Below are 22,076 nucleotides of genomic sequence, written 5' to 3' on the forward strand. Positions count from 1 at the left end.
TAAGTGTGTGTGTACACGCGTGTGTAAGTGTGCGTATGTATGTATAGGTGTGAGAACATGTGTACCAATATTGACATATTGTGGTTGTAAGTGGTTGGCAGCTACACTCACAAAAAAACACATCCTTTCATAACCGCAGTGTTTGGTCTTATTGCAAAGTTTAAAACATGTGGCCTTCATACCTCTTGCACAAAAATCACTGGAACCATTTCTGCAAAAAGGTAGGTGGTTTTGCCCTGTTTTTAAAGTACATATTAGTGTGTTACATGTGCCTTAGATGGCCGTAGATGCCCTGGAGAGTACATGTGTGTCATTTGTACCCTTTACACCAAAATATACCTCTAAGGCACAGTTTCCCCTCTGGTGGTATCCATCAAACCCAGTACTGGCTGTCTTTGAGAGTTGGAGTAGGGCTCCGAGACCTCTGCGAGGGCCTGGCCCCTGCAGCGACGGCTGGAATAGCGTTACTACCAGCTGCGTTCCCTCCGTTCCCTCCTACATCGCCATGACTACCTCTACGATTACGGTCCACGCCCCCTCCATTGGGCTCCAGCGGCCCCCAGAACGTCATCCCGGGGGCCAGACTCAGCCTCCTGGGAGTCAGGGTCAGCACGGGCGAGCCGGGGCAGCTGCTGGGGCCGAGCGGGGTGACCACCACCGAGGGCATGGCCACGCTGCGCTCCGGACGGCCCAGGTAAGGGCTGCCCTCGGTGGGTAACGGCACCGCCGCCAGCTCCTGGATGAGCCGCATGCGGGCCCGCTTCTCCTTGCGGTGGCGGAACACCAGAATCAGAACCACGAGGATCACGATGAGCAGCAAGCAGGCCAGGAAGGGCAGGATGATGAGGAGAGGGTCTGAGGCGGGGCGGGGCAGCACCTCGACGTGGACCGGGTGGTGGTTGGGAGGGTTCGCCGGGCTGTGCTTCACCGGGACAGAAGGGGTGTGGGGTTGCGGGGTGTGTTTCTGCCCCCCTCCCCCTCCGCCCGCTCCGCCTCCCAGCCTCCCTCCTTCCCCTCCGTGGCGGGTGTGGTTCGCCCCGCGGTGGTTGTGAGGCTTCATCCTGTGAGTCCTGTTGTGGTTCTTGTGTGACAAAATGTGGGGATGCAAGCTGGCGCCCGCCCCGCCGCCGCGTGTCGTAGATCCCCCCCGCCCGCCTCCTCTCCCTCCTCCTGTCGTAGTTCTGTTGTGGCCCGGCAGACGGGTGGTCGTGTGTTCGCGACCCGGACTGTCTGCTTTATTTTTCGAAGCGCTAGGACCATGATGCATCTGGTGGTGGGGTAAGATGGTGAAGTGAAGCTCGCCCTTTGCCGGTTGGACGTCTCCAGCCTTCAGCATGAAGATGAAGGAATCGTTGAGCGGCGTGGCGGGGGCGTGGCCTCGCGCCGTGGTGACGCCGGAGCCGTTGCCACGGAGCTGGTTGGCGTTGTTGTCGCTGAGCGTCTCCTCGATGGCGACCCGGCCCTGCACCACGTCTCGGAATGTGAACGACCTCACCACCTCTGATGCTCGGTTCAGGTCATAGGTCATCTGCACACACAGCAGGAGAGAGAGGGAAGTGAGGTTCGTTTTGACACATGGAGTCACTGAGAAGGCGCTTTAATAACTTGTTATATTCATATTGATAACTGTGTTAAAGTGGATGCAGGCCAGTTCATTTGACTTTAGATGCTGTTATGCTTCTGTGCAAGACAGATAACCCACAATACACCAGTGGATCTGCTAATTGGCCAAGAAGACAGCAGCATGTCCCAGGTGTCAAGGTCGTTCAGCTAACCACTCTGAGGAAATAAAGGAATAAACAAACTGAAATCAGAGAGCCTTACCAAGAGATGCAGGACTGGTGATTTTTACCTTGACTAGTTTTCCATGTTTGGGCGGAGAGAGAACCTCGAAGACCGGGTCGACTCTGCTGATCCTCGCCAGCTCCGAGGCGTCCATCATGGCTTTCCCCAGCTTCACAGCGATGCCGCTTGGCACCCGCACCGGCTCCCTCAGGTAGATCAGCGGGTGCACAGTGACGTTCACCGTCTGGCCCGTCAGGTTACCGTACACAACACCGGGCGAGGAGGCCGACACCGAGATCCGAAAGCTGTCCTCTGATTCGCTGAGATCAGTCATGTGATAGACGACACGGCCGAACTGTAGGTCCTCGTGGCGGAAGGCGGGGACCTCGAGGTCGTTGATGGCGATGCGTCCGTGGCGAGGGTGCGTGGTGACCGTGTAGGTGATGTTGGCTTGGCGGCGACCGTTGGTCTGAGCCGCCAGCTGATTGGTTGTCAGCACCACAGCGGTCCTGCCTTGAACCAAGGACAGGCCGGTGTTGTTCTCCATGGAAACAGCTGCCTTGGTAACCTCCAAGCTAAAGAGTTTGTAGAGCGGGCTGTGGTAACCGTCGGTTACGTTGAAGTAGAAAACTCCTGTAGACGGCTCACCCTGATGGAGGGAACAAGGAAGGAAGGAAGGAACAAAGGGAGGAGGGTTGGGATGAAAGTCAGTGACTAAATAACTGACCACTAAATGAATCTCTAACGGCAACAGTCTCACACACACACACACACACACACACACACACGAATCAGAGCCATAACGCCTCCATGAAGCGCTGCAGAGAGGTTCTCCACCTGCTGTATGAAGTGCAGCCTGCCATGGTTGACGTCATACTGGGTGAACGAGGTCACAGGCTCCGGTCTTTCCCCCAGGGTCAGGTAGCCGTTGTTGGGCTTACTGATCACACCGTAGTGCAGCTCCTCTGGAGGCGTGTCATGGTCCTCTACCTGATGACACGGTGAAAAGGAACTGTTCACCCAAATTAAGTCTACATCACTATATACCATATACCAGTGATTCTCAACCTTTTTCATATCATGGACCCCTAATTTAGTACACATTACGGCCACGGACCCCCATTTGATTATGTTTTTCCTCGCGGACCCAAATCTGAGAATATTTATATTGTTAGATATGATTTTGTCCAGAATTCCTTGACTATCTGTATTCTAGGCAGAGAGATAACAGTGAATCTATGACCAAAACAGTCATTCTTCTACATTCTATAATTGTGTTAACTTCTTGCAAATGAAATAATGGTAAAGTTTAACAATTCATCAATTTGCTGAGGACCCCCTGGAACCCCCTCATGGACCCCTGGTGGTCCCCGGACCCCACGTTGAGAACCACTGCCATATACCATACTAATCATATACATATTACATATACATATACTACACCATATATTACATCATATACCATACTAGATCATGTATATATATAAAAAACATTGGTTAAAAATACTGTGGAACAAAGTTGAATGAATAGAGTATCAGTATGAACAAAAGGATGTCCGTAAGAAATAGACTTGATTGGGCCCCGGCCTTCCATCACCATATTTACTTGGTGATGGAGCAGAGCAGTCAGCCAATCACAGGGCCCGTCAAGCTGTCAATCATCATGAAGTAATTCACGGCAATCAAATGAGAAGAGAGAAGAAAAAGAAAGAGGATGCGCAGCCACAAATTCAAGGTATGTTACTGTGCCAAGGAGGAATACTGTATGTAAAACAGTATAGTCTTCTTACATCATGACTTCAAAAACAAAAGTTTAATTGCCACTGTGTGTAACACCGCTTAGGGATGCCAAAAACCAAGGAATAGCTGATGTTTTTTTGTGTACAAAACCTTGACAACATCTAAGTGATAATGCACTCAACTACACAGTCCAGCTGGTTGTCAAGGCAACCCTTCTCCAGCCCCTCGACACCCTGCCTACCTGCAGGTTCTCCGGCCCGAGCACGACGCTCTCCCCCGCGACCACCTTCATACTGGGAGCTCTGGTCCTGATGAGCGGCGGCTGGTCGTTGACCGGCGTCACCGTGATGTTGAACATCTCCGTCACCGCCAGGCTGTCCTCGACCTGGCGAAGATGACGAGCCTGGTCTAACGGCAAAAGGGAGGAAGACGGAGACGAGGAGAGAGGGGAGAAGGAGGACGAGGAAGAGGAGGTAGAAGAAGAAGTGGACAAGTAGGACGAGGAGGTAGAGGTGGAGGAGAGCTCCAGAGGAGCCACCCAGGCCCGGAAAGTGAAGCTGTCGCTCGTCGTCTCCGAGTCATCGTGGATGTACGTGATGCCGAACTTGTTCAGGGCGACCTGGGAGAAATCTAGTTGGTCACTGGGGAAAGATGGGAAGGACAGAAGTCACATTTAATCTTTACTTCTTATATGCAAGGTTGAACAGAGGGGTAACACTTTACAATAAGGGTCACTAAGTTAAGGGTTAGTTAATGTTTAATAAGCATTAACTAACCCTTAATTAACAGTTAACTAATGTGTCTGGTAATCATTTACTAATGGTGTTCATGTTAACTAAGGTATTAATTTATACATTATTTAATAGTCATCTTTATAAACTATTAAATAATGTATAAATTAATACCTTAGTTAACATGAACACCATTAGTAAATTACACATTCGTTAACTGTTAATTAAGGGTTAGTTAATGCTTATTAAGCATTAATGCTTATTAAGCATTAACTAACCCTTAACTTAGTGACCCTTATTGTAAAGTGTTACCAACAGAGGTTTTGGATAATATTGTAGCGTCACAGGTTCTCGTTTCAGTTAGCCCCAGGCGTAAATTATGACTCAGGCGAGGATTCAAACTTAATGCCAGACGGTGTTTTATTGTTACAAACTCAGGGCAGTGAGAGCTTACACTCCAAAATAACAAACCCTGGCCTATGGCTAGTACCGGATTCAACAGTTCCTCTTTGTTGGCTTATCGTGTACCAAAACACCCACTCAGAAAGTCGTCCCCTCTTTTTAATTTTCCCTTGCCCTCAAACTCGGGTTGTAGCTCTCCCCTGGAAACGATGCAGCCCGTGAACATTACACCCCAACACCTTCTCTTACTCTTCCCCAAGGCTCGCTACAACTGAAACTTGGAGAAGGATGGAAATCATGTATCGGTCTAAGCTGAAAATAATTGTAATTCACCCCTTAAGGTTGAAAACTGCCCTCTGAATGAAGCTGTATTCAGTGGCATAGTGAGGCAGTTAGGATAGGTTAGACAGGCTAGGCTATGTAGGTTAGGTAGGCTTGTTATGTCTTTCCAACATGCTGTTTTATGTCTTGTGCTTTGTTTTGTTTCCTTTGTAAAGTCCATTGATACATGCTTTGTGATGAGAGGATACATAAATAAAGTTGATATACTGTGCACCTTTCATCATTTAACACTGTCACCCAAAGAAGTCCAGATATTAAAGCTCAGTGCAGCATCATGGAAGTCTTGTGCTTTACATTAGGCATCATTTTACTTTTGGTTTTTCAGTCAGTTCAGGAAGACGTTATAAAAGGATCCAGGCACCTGCTGAGGTTTTGTCCTCCTATAGTCAGAGCCCCGTGCCGCGGCAGGGAGATCACCCGGTACAGGACCTGGTGGTCCCGGCGCTGCGGCTCTGGAACCTTCCCCAGGAGGTTGGAGGCGTCGAGCTTGGACCTGTCGATGGTGACCCTGCCGCCCTCCGCCACCACCACACCTGAGGGACGGGAGCAGAACACACAGCGGGTTTGGTCTGTTGAACTGTCGAACCATTCCCTAATAATTCCCTAGAAAGGAACTGTTAATTTCTTGGAAGGTTTCCTGGAAAGAACCATGACATTATGTACTAATTATAGGGAAAATAGAGAAACAGTTCAATGGTAGTTGGTAAGTTCCTCAAATTTCTTCTGTTGTTTCCAAGACAAAACCATGAAATATTTATTTATGTTGTTTATTGAGAGTTTGCTGTATATGTTTGCTGTTAATTTTATTGGTTATTTTTGTTCTGTTTTTCTCACTTACATTTTTTACTTTTTTAACATGTTCGAAATAAAATCTAATCTAATCTAATCTATAAAATGATGTAGTAGTTATATAGAAAATTAGAAATTAACTTGAATTAATTAAGAATTCAACAAATAACTATATTATATAATTATATGAATAATGACTTCTGATAATTGACCTCTGCCTATTATTTATTTATTTATTATCGACTCTCCAGACTGCTGACAGTTTCTATACAACTACTTCATCATTTCATGGTTCTTTCCAGGAAACTTCCTACGAAATTAACAGTTCCTTTCTAGGAAATTATTAGGAAATTGAGATCTGACCTTTTTGACAAAATACACACAGTATTCACACATTTCCATAGACCACATCTGTTCTTTTATGGTTTAATTTCCCTGTTCAGTTCAGGTTCCACCTCATGTGATTTGAGGCTGTGAGTCTAAAAAGCCACAATGAATTAACGAACTTGCTGCAGATGTGACAAGCAAGACAGTAAGGATAGGACTTAGAGGGATGTAAAGATTAAATGGATAATGAGCAAAATGTTTCTATTATTTAATTCTTATATGGTTGTTGGCAAAACTGCTCATCTAGGCCTACATTCCTTCAAGATGTCAGCTGCATGTCATCACCTTAAAATGAAAATACCTCACGATTTCACAATTTAGACCTCACAAATTCACATTCATATGATATTCCCCCAGCAACTCCGCAACCACAGAACCAAAAAATATAATAAACATGTACAAACCGGAGCCACTCTGTTGAAAAGTAAGAGTATTTTAGATTTTTGAAATACAGAAATGTGGCTGTATCCCAATTTAACCGGCCTGATCCGGAGTGGTACCTGCGTTGTTCAGTAACTTGGTCTTGCGTTGCGGGTGGTCGTGGTGCGCGTTGGCCTGGTAGGAGATCAGGATGGAGAAGGTGTGCAGAAGGAAAGCAGGAGGAGAAGACACGGTGAAAGAGAAAGAGTCCGTCGCCGACCAGCCGACGGACTCCGGCTTGTTCTGATCGTACCAAATCACTCCATCGTTCACCTGAGAGAGAGAGAGAGAGAGAGGGAATAAGAGAGAGAGAGGGAGAGAGAGAGAGAGAGAGAGAGAGAGAGAGAGGGAATAAGAGAGAGAGAGGGAGAGAGAGAGAGAGAGAGAGGGAGGGAGAGAGAGAGAGAGAGAGAGGGAGAGAGAGAGAGATACATATTGTTGTTAGGGGAAAAAACTGTAACTCCAGTTTTGTTGATTTTCATGTTTTAAGTTAAACTGAAGGATTACATGTTCCTCTATGGGTTGAAAAAAAAAAACATCCTTGAGGAGGAGTAAAAACTGGGAAAAATGACTTTAGACTGGAGCCTATATAATTTAACAGCATTTATGGATGTTTAATATTTGTTGATATTAAGTATATACCCTAGATCTTAAAATGGTTAAAATAAACAAACAATATAAACTGTTTTTTGAGTGACTGAGTGAAAAGTGCATTGGGAAGCTATACTGAATACATTAATAATAACAGTGTTTGTATACTGAGCAAGTATAATGCATGTTGTTAAACTACAAGTCACTCTGAGTAGACTTGGGTTTATGAACAACACAGGCGAATGCCAGAAAACAAATAAAGATACATGTGCCAGCACACACACACACACACGCACACACACACACACACACACACACACATCCCTACCATGCTCTGTGTGAATGTGGACACCAGACGTGTGGAGTTGTCCGGCAGGCGGCGGACCAGCCGGCCCAGTTTAGGAGCAGCGGTCACTGTAAACACCACCGAGTGGTTCCCTCTGATGTTGTCGTCGTCGTTGGTTACCACCTGCAGCTCCTGCTCAGAGATCGGCGTCACTGAGCCTGTGGGGGGAAATTTTGTTTTGTCCCAGTTCATATGTTGAGAGAACTATAATCATTTTATTGCTGCACTGGAAAGAAGTTAATTAACCTTCAAACCTAAGAATCTACACAAAAAACAAATTAAGTGTAAGATACAATCTGATGCACTGCATTACTGAACTATGATTATAATCTGTTTTTGTCATCTGACTACTTCATATTTTTATTCTGATCATGTTATAGGATATTACTGTTTGGTATAGCAATAAAGTAATACATTGAATCTTGAATCTGTTTTCCTCCACAGAGCATTAGGAGAAACCTCTGATGTGTAAACTTCAGCTGTAAGGTTAGAAAGGTCGTCCAAGCATGCTTTCTATCTTTATCGCACAAGTGTTATTCATTGGCCAAGGTAAATAAAATGTTTACCACAGGTTTACCTATCAGAAGCCCAACCTCAGCTGTATAACCTTGACCAGAAAGCCTGATAAGTCTGTCTGTTTACAGGTTGGAGACACTTTACCCTTGCATAAAGTGGCACTCTCAGGCTGGCACTGAGCACAGAGGTGATCTGATTCTGTCAGCAGAAACTCTCAGTTTAGACTAACGGTGCCACCTACTGGCACTGTTATGTAACTGCACTGCAAACAGATACAACTGAGAGCCGTGGCAGTCGACTGCGGCGGTTCTCAATGTTTTTGGCCCCTTAAAATGAAGCGATGCTTACTTATGAGTGGTGAACAGTTCAACCAAATAATGATTTTCCCTTTTTATGTTGTTTTATTTGATTATGAGAGGAAGGGGCGTCCTGGTGGCTCAGTGGTCTAAGGTGCGTACCGTGCAACCGCATCGTCCCGGGTCCAAATTCGGCCCAGGACCTTTGTCGCATGTCATCCCCTTCTCTCTCCTAATCCTTCCTGTCTATCTCTACTGTAAACTGTCACAATAAAGGCAAAAAGCCCACAAAATAACCTTGAAAATAAAAAGAGGAGGCAGAGAGGCTGAAAACAATCCAGAATTTCACAAGAAATTCAGCAAAATTTAGAGAAAAATCTGAAAAAAATAGATGTGATAATACATTTGTATAGGCAAAATGTGTTTTTTCTATCCCATAAATCATCTTGTGACCCCCCATAATTATCTCATGACCCTCTGAGGGGTCCCGAACCCCAGGTGGAGAAACACTGGGCTAAAAAATGGAGAAGTGAGCTTGTGTCCAAAAAATGACAAGGTGTCCAGTGATTTTATCTTGTTTCCAGACCTATAAAGCTTATTTCATGATATTTTTTTGCCAAATTCTCTCACTGCACTGGCAGATAATCTGATGGTTTCAATACATTTCACTTGATTCATGCCAATATGACTTCTTTCAACAAGAAACATTCTCCAAGACAACTTCACTTTTACCAAGTAAACCTGAGGAAAAAGCTTGATAAGTCTGGATACAAGATACAATAACTTAACAGGTTTGTCAGTTTTCGCAGTGTTTTGAACCCAAAGGCCACCTGTGAATATCTGAGCAGGGAAATGATTTGACTAGCAAATGACCCGGCGTGCCTCTGCTTTGTTACCTGGGTAGACCTCCATGGGCTGGTGCCTGTGCAGGGTGAGGACCAGGGAGCGGGCGGCGGTGCTGAAGATCTGCCGAGGGGCAAAGTTCACGCCGTCGTTCACCTGGAAGTGGAAGCCGCCCGACAACGCACCTGCACCGCAGCGGGAAACAGGTGATGTCGGATAAAGATGTCGGTGTTGATAACTGTTGTATTCTATTCTTAAGTTTCATTCGACAGTCATAAAAGTACAAACGTAGACATTCAGTAATACCAGAGGTGGGGACTCGAATCACTTGACTTGGACTAGAGACTTGACTTGATGCATGAAGAGAAGACTTGAGACTTGGGTTCTGGTGACTGGGGATTTAAATGACTTAGACTGAAGTTGAAACTGATTATAGAACTCAAACTCTCTCAAACTCAAGTTTTTATCCTATTCAAACCAGATTGCATTGAAAAGTCCTAGATATTTAGTTTTCTTTAAGATATTAAATTGATACTGGACTCTTGATTTGTTCTGACTTGACTTGCTGTTCTACATTTAGACTTGAGACTTGACATTAATGACATGGACTTGACTTGGCAATCTACATTTAGACATGAGTTTTTATCATTACTATTATCATTATTACTATTAATATATTATTCCGATTTTTTTCATTATTATGTTGTATTTATCTTGTTAAGCACTTTGTATTTCAATCTTGCATGAAAGGTGCTATATAAATAAAGTTTGATTGATCGATTGAACTAATCATAAATTAAATTAAATTAAATAATCTAGTGTATTCTCTCAGCTGTCATCAAGTACATGTCTCTGATTAAACTTCACTCTACTACTAACAACTGAACCCTGACTTCTACTGTGCTCACCGCTGTGTATGAAGAGCAGCTGTCCGCTCTGAATGTGTTTCTGGGTGAAGTTCAGGATGTGCCTGGAGGGGGCGCTCTTCAGCGCCAGGTGGCCGTTACTGGGCGGAGTCACGATGAACTCCAGACCCTCCGGCTCCGTGTCCGAGTCTTCAGCGCTGAGATCTTCTACTGAGATTTCTGTTACTGAACCCACCCAGACCTGAGGAGAGAGGAGAGGAGGAGAGGAGGGGAGGAGAGAAGAGGAGAGGAGAGGAGAGGAGAGGAGAGGAGGAGGAGAGGAGAGAGGAGAGGAGAGGAGAGGAGAGGAGAGGAGAGGAGAGGAGAGGAGAGGAGAGGAGAGGAGAGGGGAGGAGGAGGGGAGAGAGGAGAGGAGAGAGGAGAGGAGAGGAGAGGAGAGAGGAGAGAGGAGAGAGGAGAGAGAGGAGAGGAGAGGAGAGGAGGAGAGGGGAGAGGAGAAAAAAGGAGGAGGAGAGAAAACAAGAGAGGAAACAAGAGAGGAGGAGAGGATTATATTCTATCTGTATTAACATAATCATGAATATTCAACACTATAAAACACTTTGAGTTCCTTGTCTCCCAACCTGCAGCTTGAATAAACTGTCAAACTGCCTCCCTCTCTCTCTCTCTCCTCCTGACTTTGCCTCTCTCTCTCTCTCTCTCTCCTCCTGACTTTGCCTCCCTCTCTCTCTCTCTCCCCTCCTGACTTTGCCTCCCTCTCTCTCTCTCTCCCCTCCTGACTTTGCCTCTCTCTCTCTCTCTCCTCCTGACTTTGCCTCCCCCTCTCTCTCTCTCTCCTCCTGACTTTGCCTCTCTCTCTCTCTCTCTCTCTCCTCCTGACTTTGCCTCTCTCTCTCCTCCTGACTTTGCCTCTCTTTCTCTCTCCTCCTGACTTTGCCTCTCTCTCTCTCTCTCTCTCTCTCTCTCCTGACTTTTCCTCCAGCTAACAGACTTTGCCTCTCTCTCTCTCTCCCTCTCTCTCTCTCTCTCCTCCTGACTTTGCCTCTCTCTCTCTCTCCTGACTTTTCTTCCAGCTAACAGACTTTGCCTCTCTCTCTCTCTCCCTCTCTCTCTCTCTCCTCCTGACTGCCTCTCTCTCTCTCTCCTGACTTTTCTTCCAGCTAACAGACTTTGATCTCTCTCTACTGCCACTGCTCACCTTCAGCTCCCTGTTGGCGGTGACGACGGGCGTCTCGTCGTTCACTGGTATGATGTTGATTTGAACGGCGCAGGGCAGACTGTGCTTCCTGATCTCCGTCTGATTGGCCACGATGGTGAAGTTGTCGCTCAGTGTGTCGCTGCCGTCGTGGATGTAGGAGATGTACTCCCGCTCCACCTGGAAACAGAGAGAAGGGGAGAGAGAGAGAGAGAGACTGATTCCAAAACGGTCCTGATCAAACAATAATTTATAACAAAAACAGAGGAAAGTACGTCCTTCAAATGTTAAAGGAGTATTAAGAAATCTATAACCGCTTTCACACATGCAGTTTCACCTGGAAATCTACTGGAAATTTTCCATGTTGGGGTCATGTGTCAACCAAGCGGCCAAAACCACGGGTGAATTTGGCCGTATGGCGATTTTCAAAATAATTGCGTCATTAATGGGATATAACGGTTATAAACAGGGTTGTTTTCTGAGCGATTGACAGGTCGCCTGTCCAGTGATTGACAGCTCGCCGATCACGGACCAATAGCAGGCGGCGCTGTGGCTCTGTGTCGACCCTCAGCTTCGCTCTGGCTGCTCCGGCTCCAAAAAATGTCAACATGGCAGCGCTCGTAAACCCCAACTTTTGGCTTCAAAACGGCCCTTCAGAAACTTGTGGGTGACGTCACACTCACTATGTCCATCTGTTTTTACAGTCTGTGTGTCAACGGAGCGATATTCTGGAAGAGCTGATCCGGTAAATTCCCCCCCTCAAGACCAAGTGAAATTCCTGTGAATCTTCGTTTGTGCTGCTAGTGTGAATAAAAGCCGTAAGATTCCAGAGTCCAGCACCCAAAAGTTTACCCAACAGTTTCTTACACAATACGCTTTCACGTAGAGCAAGTGAACCAATCACAAGAGACTCTGGGGTGACGCCGTATTTCACCTTAAGGCTAAGATGAGTCTTTAGTTTATGAGGTGTTTCCAAAAAGCATCTTAACCCAGAACGCTCTTCAAAATGATCGTAGAAACCGATTGAAGATACACTGAACAAAACACACGTAGGTAATGAACGCACCTATGTAGGATCACACTTAAAAACACTGTTTACAGAAATCTTACTTATTGCCCCTTTAAAGAATCCACATATTACCTTAATCTGTGTGTGTGTGTGTGTGTGTGTGGGTATGACTTAAGTCACTTTCAGGGACACACACCAGACTTAAGACCAGTTGATTGGGGACCGCTTGTACAATTGGGGACAAAAGCCGTGTCCCCAATTGGTAAAAAGCTGATTTTTGGGTCAGTGGTTAAGGTTAGGGTTAGGTTAAGGTTGTGTGTGTGTGTGTGTGTGTGTGTGTGTGTGTGTGCAGTCGGACCTCAGTGTGTGTGAAGGCGGTGATGGGCATCCCGGGGATCCGGCTGTGCTCCAGGTGTCCGTGTCGCGGCGCGACGAGGACCTGGTACAGGAAGTTCATCCCCGAGAAGTGATGACTGGCGACCTTGATGATGTCGGAGGTCAGCGGCAGGGACGACCCCTCATCAAGGGTCAAGTCAGACACCTAAAGATGAAGATAAGATAGCACTTTATCACGGAATCAACCAACAGGAGAAAGGATTGATTGGTTAGTTGATCGGTTAGTTGGCTGATTGATTGATCAGTCAAGACCGAAAACTACATGTATTATAATGAAATAAGCCTTATAAATAAATAAACCTTCTGCACACGGCGTCTATTATGGGAGAAGTGAAACAAGTTGGCTGCATAATACCCTGACAAACACACACATTCTTTTCCAAATGATAATAATAATAAATAATATATCATATTTGCATAGCACCAGAAGAAAGAAAGATAAAATGCAAAAAGACAATGATAGAAACAGAAATATAAAATGGAAAAACACACAAAAAACAGACAGAGCATTAACATCAAGAACAAGTGTAACACTGAAATTCTTCCAACCGGATTTCGGTGTTCCACTTGTTCAAACTGAAGGGTTTAATAAACATAAAGAAAGAGATTCACTTAAAAACAATTCAGCAGCATGACTATTTTTTAATATATTGCCAGAATCTGCTTTGTCGGCGTTCCTTTATGCGCTAGAAGTGATTTTCAGACTGTTCCTCCATACAATGGCAGTGAATGGAGAGAGAAAAAAAACACAATTCTCCAGTCTGCTCTACCGGAGCAACAGATCACAGAATCACTGATTTGGGAGTTTTATCATGGAGGAAGAGACACAACCTCAGATACTACCAGAGCTACACAGACCTTTAACTTCAAAGTATATTTTGGCCTCAGATCTACAAGCGTGCAACATTTCTTCTTCTATTCTATTAACCTGTGTTCTCCGTTAACATCTAGAGATTCGTTCTGTACCTGCAGAGGCAGCAGGATGGGGATGACATCAATCTCCAGCCGGATCGGCCCGACCTCTGTGACCCCGTTGGTGGCCTCCAGCAGCAGAGAGTCGTTGGTGCCTCCTGCCGCCTGCTGCCGGTAGACGACCAATCCCAGGTTGACGTCCTCCTGGGTGAAGGAGGTGATTGGCTGCTCTCTGCCGCCCTGGGAGGAGGAACGGAGCGGACAGACAGACTGATCGACTTCAGAGAACGAACTTCTCAAGAAAGCGAGCACAGAGAAGCATCTTTACAGTTTGAGACAAACTGTGCGCTTCATGTTTTTCCCAGCCGTTTCAACCAGCTGTCACGCTCTTTGGATGTGACGTGTCGTTCTCGCAATGCATCATGGGGCTTCGTATTACTGATGGTATGTTCAGATTACGGGCTACAAAAGCTACAAAACAAAATACTGTCACAGCTTTGCATTTGTCTCATTTTTATTTTATCTGGCAAATAATGTTAATGTTAATAATGTTAATGGAAATAATTCATCAAGTAAATATATCTACCCTACACTACCTTCCCTCCGCTCTGATTGGTTCATGCTTCACTGCATCATCAGTGTGTGGGAAAACGTTGAAGCCTTGACTTCCTGTTGCTTTATAGCCCGCAGTCAGGACGCACCATAAGTCACCATCTGATGCATCTTCGTTTGGAAAGAAAACTTCTGGGATTTTTGTTTTGGAATCAAACTTCGACCGTTAGATATTACGTCAAATGCATCATGGAGGACACTAGAACGCATATTGAGAAAAGCCCAATTGTGTTATAGATAATACTTCAGAAATCCTCATTTCATCATGATGTTAATTCTTGGCACCACCAGAGACAGTAAAACAGAGACAAATTTACTTGATAGGTGTCTCCAAAGTGTGTTTAGAAATAGGTGAAATACTGACGTTTGTTCTGTCAAACTAACCTCCAAATTCTCCCATAATCTCAGTGCCAAATTCCTATTCCATCTCATTTGACTCACATTGGTGCGATTGAGTAAAATGTGACGTTTGCTGGGTGTAACGTTGACTCTCACAGCGGGCTTTGAACCGACACGCCTACCTGGACTTGCTGCTGTTCTCCTCGGTTGTTTTCTTGTTCCTCACCGGGGGAAATCCTGCAGAGGACGCCCAGGGAGGGAGGGCTTTGGACGGAGAAAACTATCTCCGAGGGCTGGCTGTCCTCATGGACCACCTGGAGAGAAATACAACAAATAATGTATGAATTAGTATAAGATATAGGAGATATGAATCTAGTCAAGTCGAGTTTATTTGTATAGGCTTTAAAGAGTAACTAAACCCCAAACCCAAATCTGTGTAAAGCCTGACATCTAATGGTAAAAAGCATGCTACTGAATTTGTCATCTGCTATTGGCTGATCTTTGGCGTCAGGTGATGTCACGTTCTAGGGCTGGGCGATACGGCCTGAGATTCATATCACTATATACTGTCACATTTACCTCAATAATGATAAATGAAACGATAATTTGTTTATTTTTCTTTCTTACCCCATTGCAGAAATACTACATTCACCATTAAGTGTCATAAATATAAAAAGATGCTTTTATTTTGAAAGTAAAACCACATCACTTCCTGTCTTATTCTGTCCTCCTCTGTCTGGCTTGACGCCACCGTTTATGCAAAGTTGGTACTTGACAAATGTATTATACTGAACAGACCGATATGTAGAAAATTTGGTTGGTGAGAGAGTGCCAGTGTCGGTTTTGGTAAATATTCGGTATAAATTGTTGTAAAAATTATTAAAAATAAAAAATAAAAATAAGAAACAAAAAATATTAAATAAAACGGTAACACTTTACAATAAGGGTACAACAATTAAGGGTTAGTTAATACTTAATAAGCATTAACTAACCCTTAATTAACAGTTAACTAATGTGTCTGGTAATCATTTACTAATGGTATTCATGTTAACTAAGATATTAATTTATACATTATTTAATAGTCATCTTTATAAACTATTAAATAATGTATAAATTAATACCTTAGTTAACATGAACACCATTAGTAAATTACACATTAGATAACTGTTAATTAAGGGTTAGTTAATACTTATTAAGCATTAACTAACCCTTAACTTAGTGTACCCTTACTGTAAAGTGTTACCAATAAAATATAAGAATATTTATGTTTTTAGAGAAATAAAGTTCATTATTATTATTATTATTACATCATCATTACCTCTAAATGTTCCCTGGTCACGGAGACGTTTTGTCCCTCTGCCACCACCACCGGCCGGTTGCTGAGGACGCTCGGCGGCCTCTGGTGGCTCTCCAGGTAAACTTTGACCGTCAGCCCGATGTCCAGATGCACCTCCCTCCTGCCCCGGTCCGTCCGCCTCTCCGTGCTCCGCTCCCTCGCCCTCGCCGTCACGTTGAAGCCGTCCGACAGCTCGTCGCTGCCGTCGTGCCGATACGCCAGCCGCCCCGCCGCCAGGTCACGCTGGGTGAATGACGAAACGACGTCTGTTGCCATGACGTCAGCATCAGCATCAGCATCAGCGTCGGTGTCTCCGTCGTCCAGGAAGAGGACGCCGTGTTTGGGCGGCAGGAAGACCTCGTACGTCACTTCCTCTGGGTCTCGGATGTCGAGGTTGCTGAGGACGCTGAGGTTGGCGGAGGTCAGGGTCGTGACCCCACCCCTCTGCACCGTGAGGCCGGTGTTGTTCCCCACCTGCAGGTACGGGTCCTGGGCCATCACCTGCACCAGGCAGCCACATGACGGAGAGGGAGTTTAGTCATTTATGAACCAGTAATCCCTTTAAATACCCTTACATTTACATTAATTCACCCCTTAATTCATGCAAAATCCTCTGAAAATGAGTTAAGGGAGTTATTAATGGAGGAGACCCCATCAAAACCTCCTGAAACACCCCTTAATGTTTGACTGCTTACTTTCTAATTTAATGTCAAATTCAGGGAGACAGGAACTTTCCATTAAAGAGTAACTACACCCCAAATCCAAATCTTTGGTGAAGCCTGACAGCTAATGGTGAACCCTACTTTTCACCATTAGGTGTCAGGCTTCACCACAGATTTGGGTTTGGGGTTTAGTTACTCTTAAAGGAGAAACTTCTGCACGTGTATTAAAGTTAAAATATAATGTGAAAGGATGGTAAATATGAAAAGTAGAAAAATTAAACTTGAAATTTCTTTAAGTGGAACATTTTCATCAAAATCTGTTACATATATAAAAAAAAATTAAAGTACTTCAAGACTTTATAATCACCTCCAGCAGTGTTGAAACGTAGTGTTTCCCATCAGTTACGAAAAGGACGAAACGCCCAAAACTCACTCCTCTGTGGACAAACAACACCTTTCTCTGAGGAGAGGAGGAGAGGAAACAAGGAGAGGAGCGAAGAGGAGAGGAAATCAGAGGAGAGAAGAGGAAACGAGATTAGAGGAGAGGAAACGGGACGAGAGAAGAGGAAATGAGGAGAGGAAACGAGAGAGGAAAGAGGAAATGAGAGGAGAGAAGAGGAAATGAGATTAGAGGAGAGGAAATGAGATTAGAGGAGAGGAAATTACTTCATTACTAATGCAGGACAAATGCAAGGTGAGGAAATTCCTAACCCTAACCCTAACCCTAACCCTAACCCTTGGTACCACTAAAAACTCTTTCATTTTCTTAAAGAAAAACATCTAACCCTAAACTAAACCCAAACCTCACCTAACCCTAAACCCAAACCTTACCTAACCCTAACCCTAAACCCAAACCTTACCTAACCCTAACCCTAAACCCAAACCTTACCTAACCCTAATGGACATAATTTGTCGGGTAAAATGCCTAAACTTAACCCTAACGTTAACCAAGTTGTTTTAGTTAAACTTAACTGTTAGCCAATGTTTAGCTGAAAATGCCATGTCCAATTTGTGTTTTTGTAACAGAATCCAATCTGTGGAGGAACGTAACTTTCACATAATTCGTGGCTAAATCTGTGTTTCAGAGTTTGTGCTCATTTCACGACTTTATATGACATCACATTCGTTGTGCTTGTGCAATGACAATAAAGTCGAATTGAACTGACTGCAAAAAGTTCTAGTCTAGAAGTGCTAACCTGCTCGAGGTCCTGCTGCGTGAACTCATACAGCTTGCGCCCGGTGTCGCTTGCCAGCACCAGCTCTCCCATGGGAATCCCCCGCCGCGTGTACACCAGCCAGCCGTCCTCAAAATCCGAGTCGTCGTCCCGGTAACGGAGGTCATCCGACGTCAGCAGCCTCTGACCGTCGCGCGCCACGTGGAAAACTTTATCGACGACCCGAACGGGCCGCTGATCGTTGACGAGCTGGACGGAGATGTTGAAGGTGTGCTCCGCACCGTTTTTATCCTCCTTCTTGCCGGCGTGTTTGTGCGGCTTGTAAACGGCGACCTGAAAGGTGAAGGAATCCTGTTTGGTCTCGCTGTCGTCGTGAATGTACATGATCCTCTCCTCCACAATGTCCTGATTGGTGAAAGTCAGGATGTTGTCGTTGACGGAGGTGGAGTTGGACAGGTTGATCCTCCGTATCTGTCCGTGCCTGGGGCTCGCCGTGACGCTGTACTGGACCGCCCTGTTGCTCGCCGTGTGCGTGAACAGGAAATCCTTGGTGATAACTTTGCTCTCTCCCTCCAGGACGGACAGACCTTCGTTTACGACGGTGACGGCGGTCGACTCGGCCTTGACGCTGATCCTGAAGTCGTAACTCGTCGAGTTGGCGTGTCTGGAAAACACCTGGAAGCTGAACGCGTCTCTCATGTCTTCGTGCGGCCGGTTGAGCAGCTCGTACTTCACCAAGCCGTCGGTGACGTTTTTCTGGCTGAAGGTCGAGTTCCTTTTCAGGACTTTGTGGTTGAGGGACAGGTGACCTTTCTTCGGTGCTGTCAGGAGCCTGAAGTTCAGGTCGCTCTCGTGGAGTTTGACGCCTTTGGAAATCGCATGCAGGTCCTCAGGCGTGACAACCGCCTTCCGGACACCGTTGACCTCCAACTTGCTGCGTGTGACTTTGAAGTGGATCCACCGTACCGCGATGGGGAAGACGACTTCCTCGGTAGCCGCGGGACCGATGCTGATTTCACATTTGAATTGATCGGTGATGTTGTTCTGAGCCTGGAGGCCGCGGTAGGTGCTGAGGTACCGGATCCGTTCTTTTTCTAGAAGCTTCTGGGAGAAGAAACTCGTCTGTTTCCACTCTCCGCTTGAGTGCAACCGCTGCAGCTCGCCGTATAGAGGCGACTCTGTAACGTCATAGCGGATTTCCACCGCCTGATCGGCCACGTTGACTTGTACTGCGAGGTGATTGGTTGTGATGATCAAAGCCCCACCCTGGTCCACCTCCAGCCCCGTGTTGTTGGCCAGTTTGTGTTCGAGCATCACCGCCATGATCCTCAAAACTACTGTGTTGCTCAGCTGAGGAGAGGAGAGAAGAGGAGAGGAGGAAACAAGAGAGGAGAGGAGACGGGGAAACAAGAGATGAGGAGAGGAGGAAACGAGATGAGGAGAGGAGGAAACGAGAGATGAGGAGACGAGATGAGACAAAACAAGATAAGAGGAGAGGAGAGGAGGAAACAAGAGATGAGGAGAGGAGACGAGATGAGACAAAACAAGATAAGAGGAGAGGAGACGAGAGGAAACAAGAGAGGAAAGGAGACAAGAGAGGAGAGGAGAGGAAGAAGGAGAGGAAACAAGGGAGGAGAGGAGACAAGAGAGGAGAGGAAAGGAGAGAAGATGAGATGAAAAAAGAGGAAACGAGCGGAGATGAGGAGATGAGACAAAAAGAGAGGAAACAGTGCCTCATTTACTCAGTTCATTATCAGTCCACCACCATAACACCTAGCATAATCGTTCATATAACAGATTAGTTGCATGTCTGGGTCTCGTCTACCAGTCAATCAATGGGAAAAACGCCCCCATTCTCCGACTCACACCCCCTGTTTAATCAATGGCGGTGCAGTATATGGGCTTATCGGGTCTCAGGCAGGGACCCACTCACCCTCTGTCCGTCGCTGACCCTCAGAGCCAGCCTGGAGGTGGGCAGCCCGGTGTGGACGAAGCTGATCTTACCCTCCTCCAGATCGGGCAGCGAGAACAAGCTAATGGCCCTGGAAGACAGACGCATCCTGTTAGCTTTCAGACCTCACTCTGTTCTGATCTGTTTCTACTCTGTTCTGTTCTCTGATACCCCACAGGGAGGTCAGAGGTCAGAGGTCAGCTACAGAACAGCATCCCTGGAGCTGGATGGGATTCAATGCCTTGCTCAAGGGGTTTGAATCCTTTCGGTTGAAGGATGGTCGTCATAATCACTGTACCACCCTGCTGCTTCAAGCCTGTTTGACTTCTAGAGGGCTTCCAGAGTTGTAGAGGGATTTCAGGTGATGTAACGCACTCTGGCGGCCATATTGGAGGTCCTCAGCTCTTGGGAAACAGTATCTGTGAACGTCTGATTGCATATCTAAAGGTAGGTTACAACTTGGTACAATCAGGTTGTAAGAGTTGTGACGTAACTGCAAAGTGTCTATTCTTTTCTACTCTATTCCACTTGATCTGAAGCTGTAGCACCGACCTGCCGGGGTAATCCTGGTGCTCCAGGTATCCGGCCTCGGTGTTGAGGTTTCCCAGGGAGCCGAACACCAGGTCTGCAGGGCTGCTGTCAGGGTCCGACACTCTCAGCACGTCTGTCGTCAGCTGGGGACAAATTTGTGATTGAATTTATTACATTTTTATTATTCCTTCTTTTTAGGAAAGTGCACATTTTACTCATCTTTATTGTCTTATTTGTCTGGATCAGTGGTTCTCAAACTTTTTGGCTTGTGACCCCTTAAAGCGAAGCGATGCCTACTTGCCTACTTTTTTTGCTATCCCATAAATCATCTCGCGACCACCCAAAATTATCTCGCAGCCGCCTGGGGGGTCCTGACCCCCATGTTGAGAACCACTGGTCTAGGAGGGAAATAAAGTAGAGAAAGTAGAGCAGACACAAGAGGGGCAGCTCTGTCGGGTTTTTGATCCTGTCCCAGTGGGGGAACAGAGGAGTTATGACGACAAAATGGACCCAAAAATGGAAGGTATATCGCTGCTGTGGAAGAAAACTCCTGACAAGAGAGTGGCAGTTTGACAGGTTTATTCAGTCTGCAGGTTTAGCTCCCCTGGCCGGGAAATGTGTTTCAATTCTCGATCTACAATCCTCTCAAACCACGCATGCCGACAAGTATGCATGTTCAAACAGGAAGACACACACACACACACATAATGACACACCTACCTGTCGTTTGGACTTCTCCAGCAGGACGAAGAGGTTCCCCTCTGGCAGGCTGAGCTCCGGCGCGTCGTTAACGGGGCTGATGCTGATGTCAAACCGGTGCAGGCGGTTTCCCTTCAGAAACAGCGGCAGCTCCTTCTTGCTGCTGGAGAAGACCGAGAACATGAAGAAGTCCTGTTGGTCCTCCGAGCCTCCGTGGACGTACATGACCCGGCCCTGCCACAGGTCCAGCATGCTGAAGGTCCGCCCCTCCTCCTCCCCTCCCTCGGTCAGGCTCCTCTCCTGCCCCTCGGCCCTCGTCCCATCTCGTTCGGAGGCGAGGTCAAGCCGCAGCTGGCCGTGGACCGGCTGCTCCTCGACGCGGAACATCAGCTGGGACGGGCGGAGGCCCAGTTTCCGGAAATCCAGGTTCACCTGGAAAGGGAGAAGAGTGCAAACAGGAAAGGACTTCCATATTGCTGCTGTCATGTGAAAACTTTGTAAATCCAATTTTGTTGATTTTCATATTCTAACTTTAGTTGAAGGATTACATGCTCCTCTATGGGTTGAGAAAATAAAAACAACCCTTGGGCTGAGCAATTGGATAAACTCAAAAATGCATTGTGGTCAAGCTAAAGATCCTCAGATCTCAGATCCTGACAAGTTGGCGACAGCAACAATACGTATGCTTGGAAATGGAAAGTATTTGTTTTTTCCCACAGCGCAGCCGAGGGCATCAGGAGCCAAATTCAGGTCAGGCAGTCAGTCAGACAGCTGTCGCTTCGTTAAATGGTGCTTCCTGAGATGGCCTCTAGAGGGCGTCTTTGACTAAGATTTGGCCTCTCGCCTATGGGCTAAAAGCTACATTCAGTCCCACAAAATGAGCCCACTCTCCACCGGTTTACCTGCCGATTTACAGACATCCACATCTTCTGTTGTCCTACAAACGTTAATGGTAGGTCACGTTATTGTGGTATTGAAGTGACGTTAGTGGAATAGGTAATTTAACCAATAACATCGCGCTAGCTGACTATTGCTCCCACACACAGAGCCACACTCTCCGCCGTTAATTTACAGATATCCACGTCTTCTGCTGCCCTAAACTTTAACGGCAGGTAACGTTATTACCTGTGGTATTTAAGTTACGTTAGCCGCAGCGACACTGATCCGTTGTGTCTGTCTGTCTCCGTTCATTTCAATTCATTTTC

The 22,076-nt window shown here is 46.1% G+C and overlaps 1 protein-coding gene across 1 annotated transcript in view; it reads right to left on the minus strand.

Annotated features, from left to right (window-relative positions):
- Positions 1–373: 373 nt before the first annotated feature.
- The window catches only part of LOC139917333 (chondroitin sulfate proteoglycan 4-like), a 33,031-nt gene continuing 11,328 nt past the window's right edge, over positions 374–22,076 (minus strand). The window contains exons 4-22 of the mRNA XM_071906437.2: positions 20,893–21,303; positions 20,194–20,315; positions 19,624–19,732; positions 17,712–19,040; positions 16,883–16,975; positions 15,836–16,354; positions 14,700–14,831; positions 13,621–13,806; positions 12,617–12,799; positions 11,253–11,429; positions 10,097–10,295; positions 9,242–9,373; positions 7,516–7,691; positions 6,677–6,869; positions 5,362–5,533; positions 3,767–4,166; positions 2,623–2,775; positions 1,853–2,434; positions 374–1,528 (exon numbers count right to left, since the gene is read on the minus strand). Coding sequence (XP_071762538.2) covers positions 374–1,528; positions 1,853–2,434; positions 2,623–2,775; positions 3,767–4,166; positions 5,362–5,533; positions 6,677–6,869; positions 7,516–7,691; positions 9,242–9,373; positions 10,097–10,295; positions 11,253–11,429; positions 12,617–12,799; positions 13,621–13,806; positions 14,700–14,831; positions 15,836–16,354; positions 16,883–16,975; positions 17,712–19,040; positions 19,624–19,732; positions 20,194–20,315; positions 20,893–21,303 — 6,423 coding nt within the window. The remainder of the gene's footprint in view (positions 1,529–1,852; positions 2,435–2,622; positions 2,776–3,766; positions 4,167–5,361; positions 5,534–6,676; positions 6,870–7,515; positions 7,692–9,241; positions 9,374–10,096; positions 10,296–11,252; positions 11,430–12,616; positions 12,800–13,620; positions 13,807–14,699; positions 14,832–15,835; positions 16,355–16,882; positions 16,976–17,711; positions 19,041–19,623; positions 19,733–20,193; positions 20,316–20,892; positions 21,304–22,076) is intronic.

Source organism: Centroberyx gerrardi, chromosome 2 (genome assembly GCF_048128805.1).
Source record: "Centroberyx gerrardi isolate f3 chromosome 2, fCenGer3.hap1.cur.20231027, whole genome shotgun sequence".
NCBI classification, from domain to species: domain Eukaryota; kingdom Metazoa; phylum Chordata; class Actinopteri; order Beryciformes; family Berycidae; genus Centroberyx; species Centroberyx gerrardi.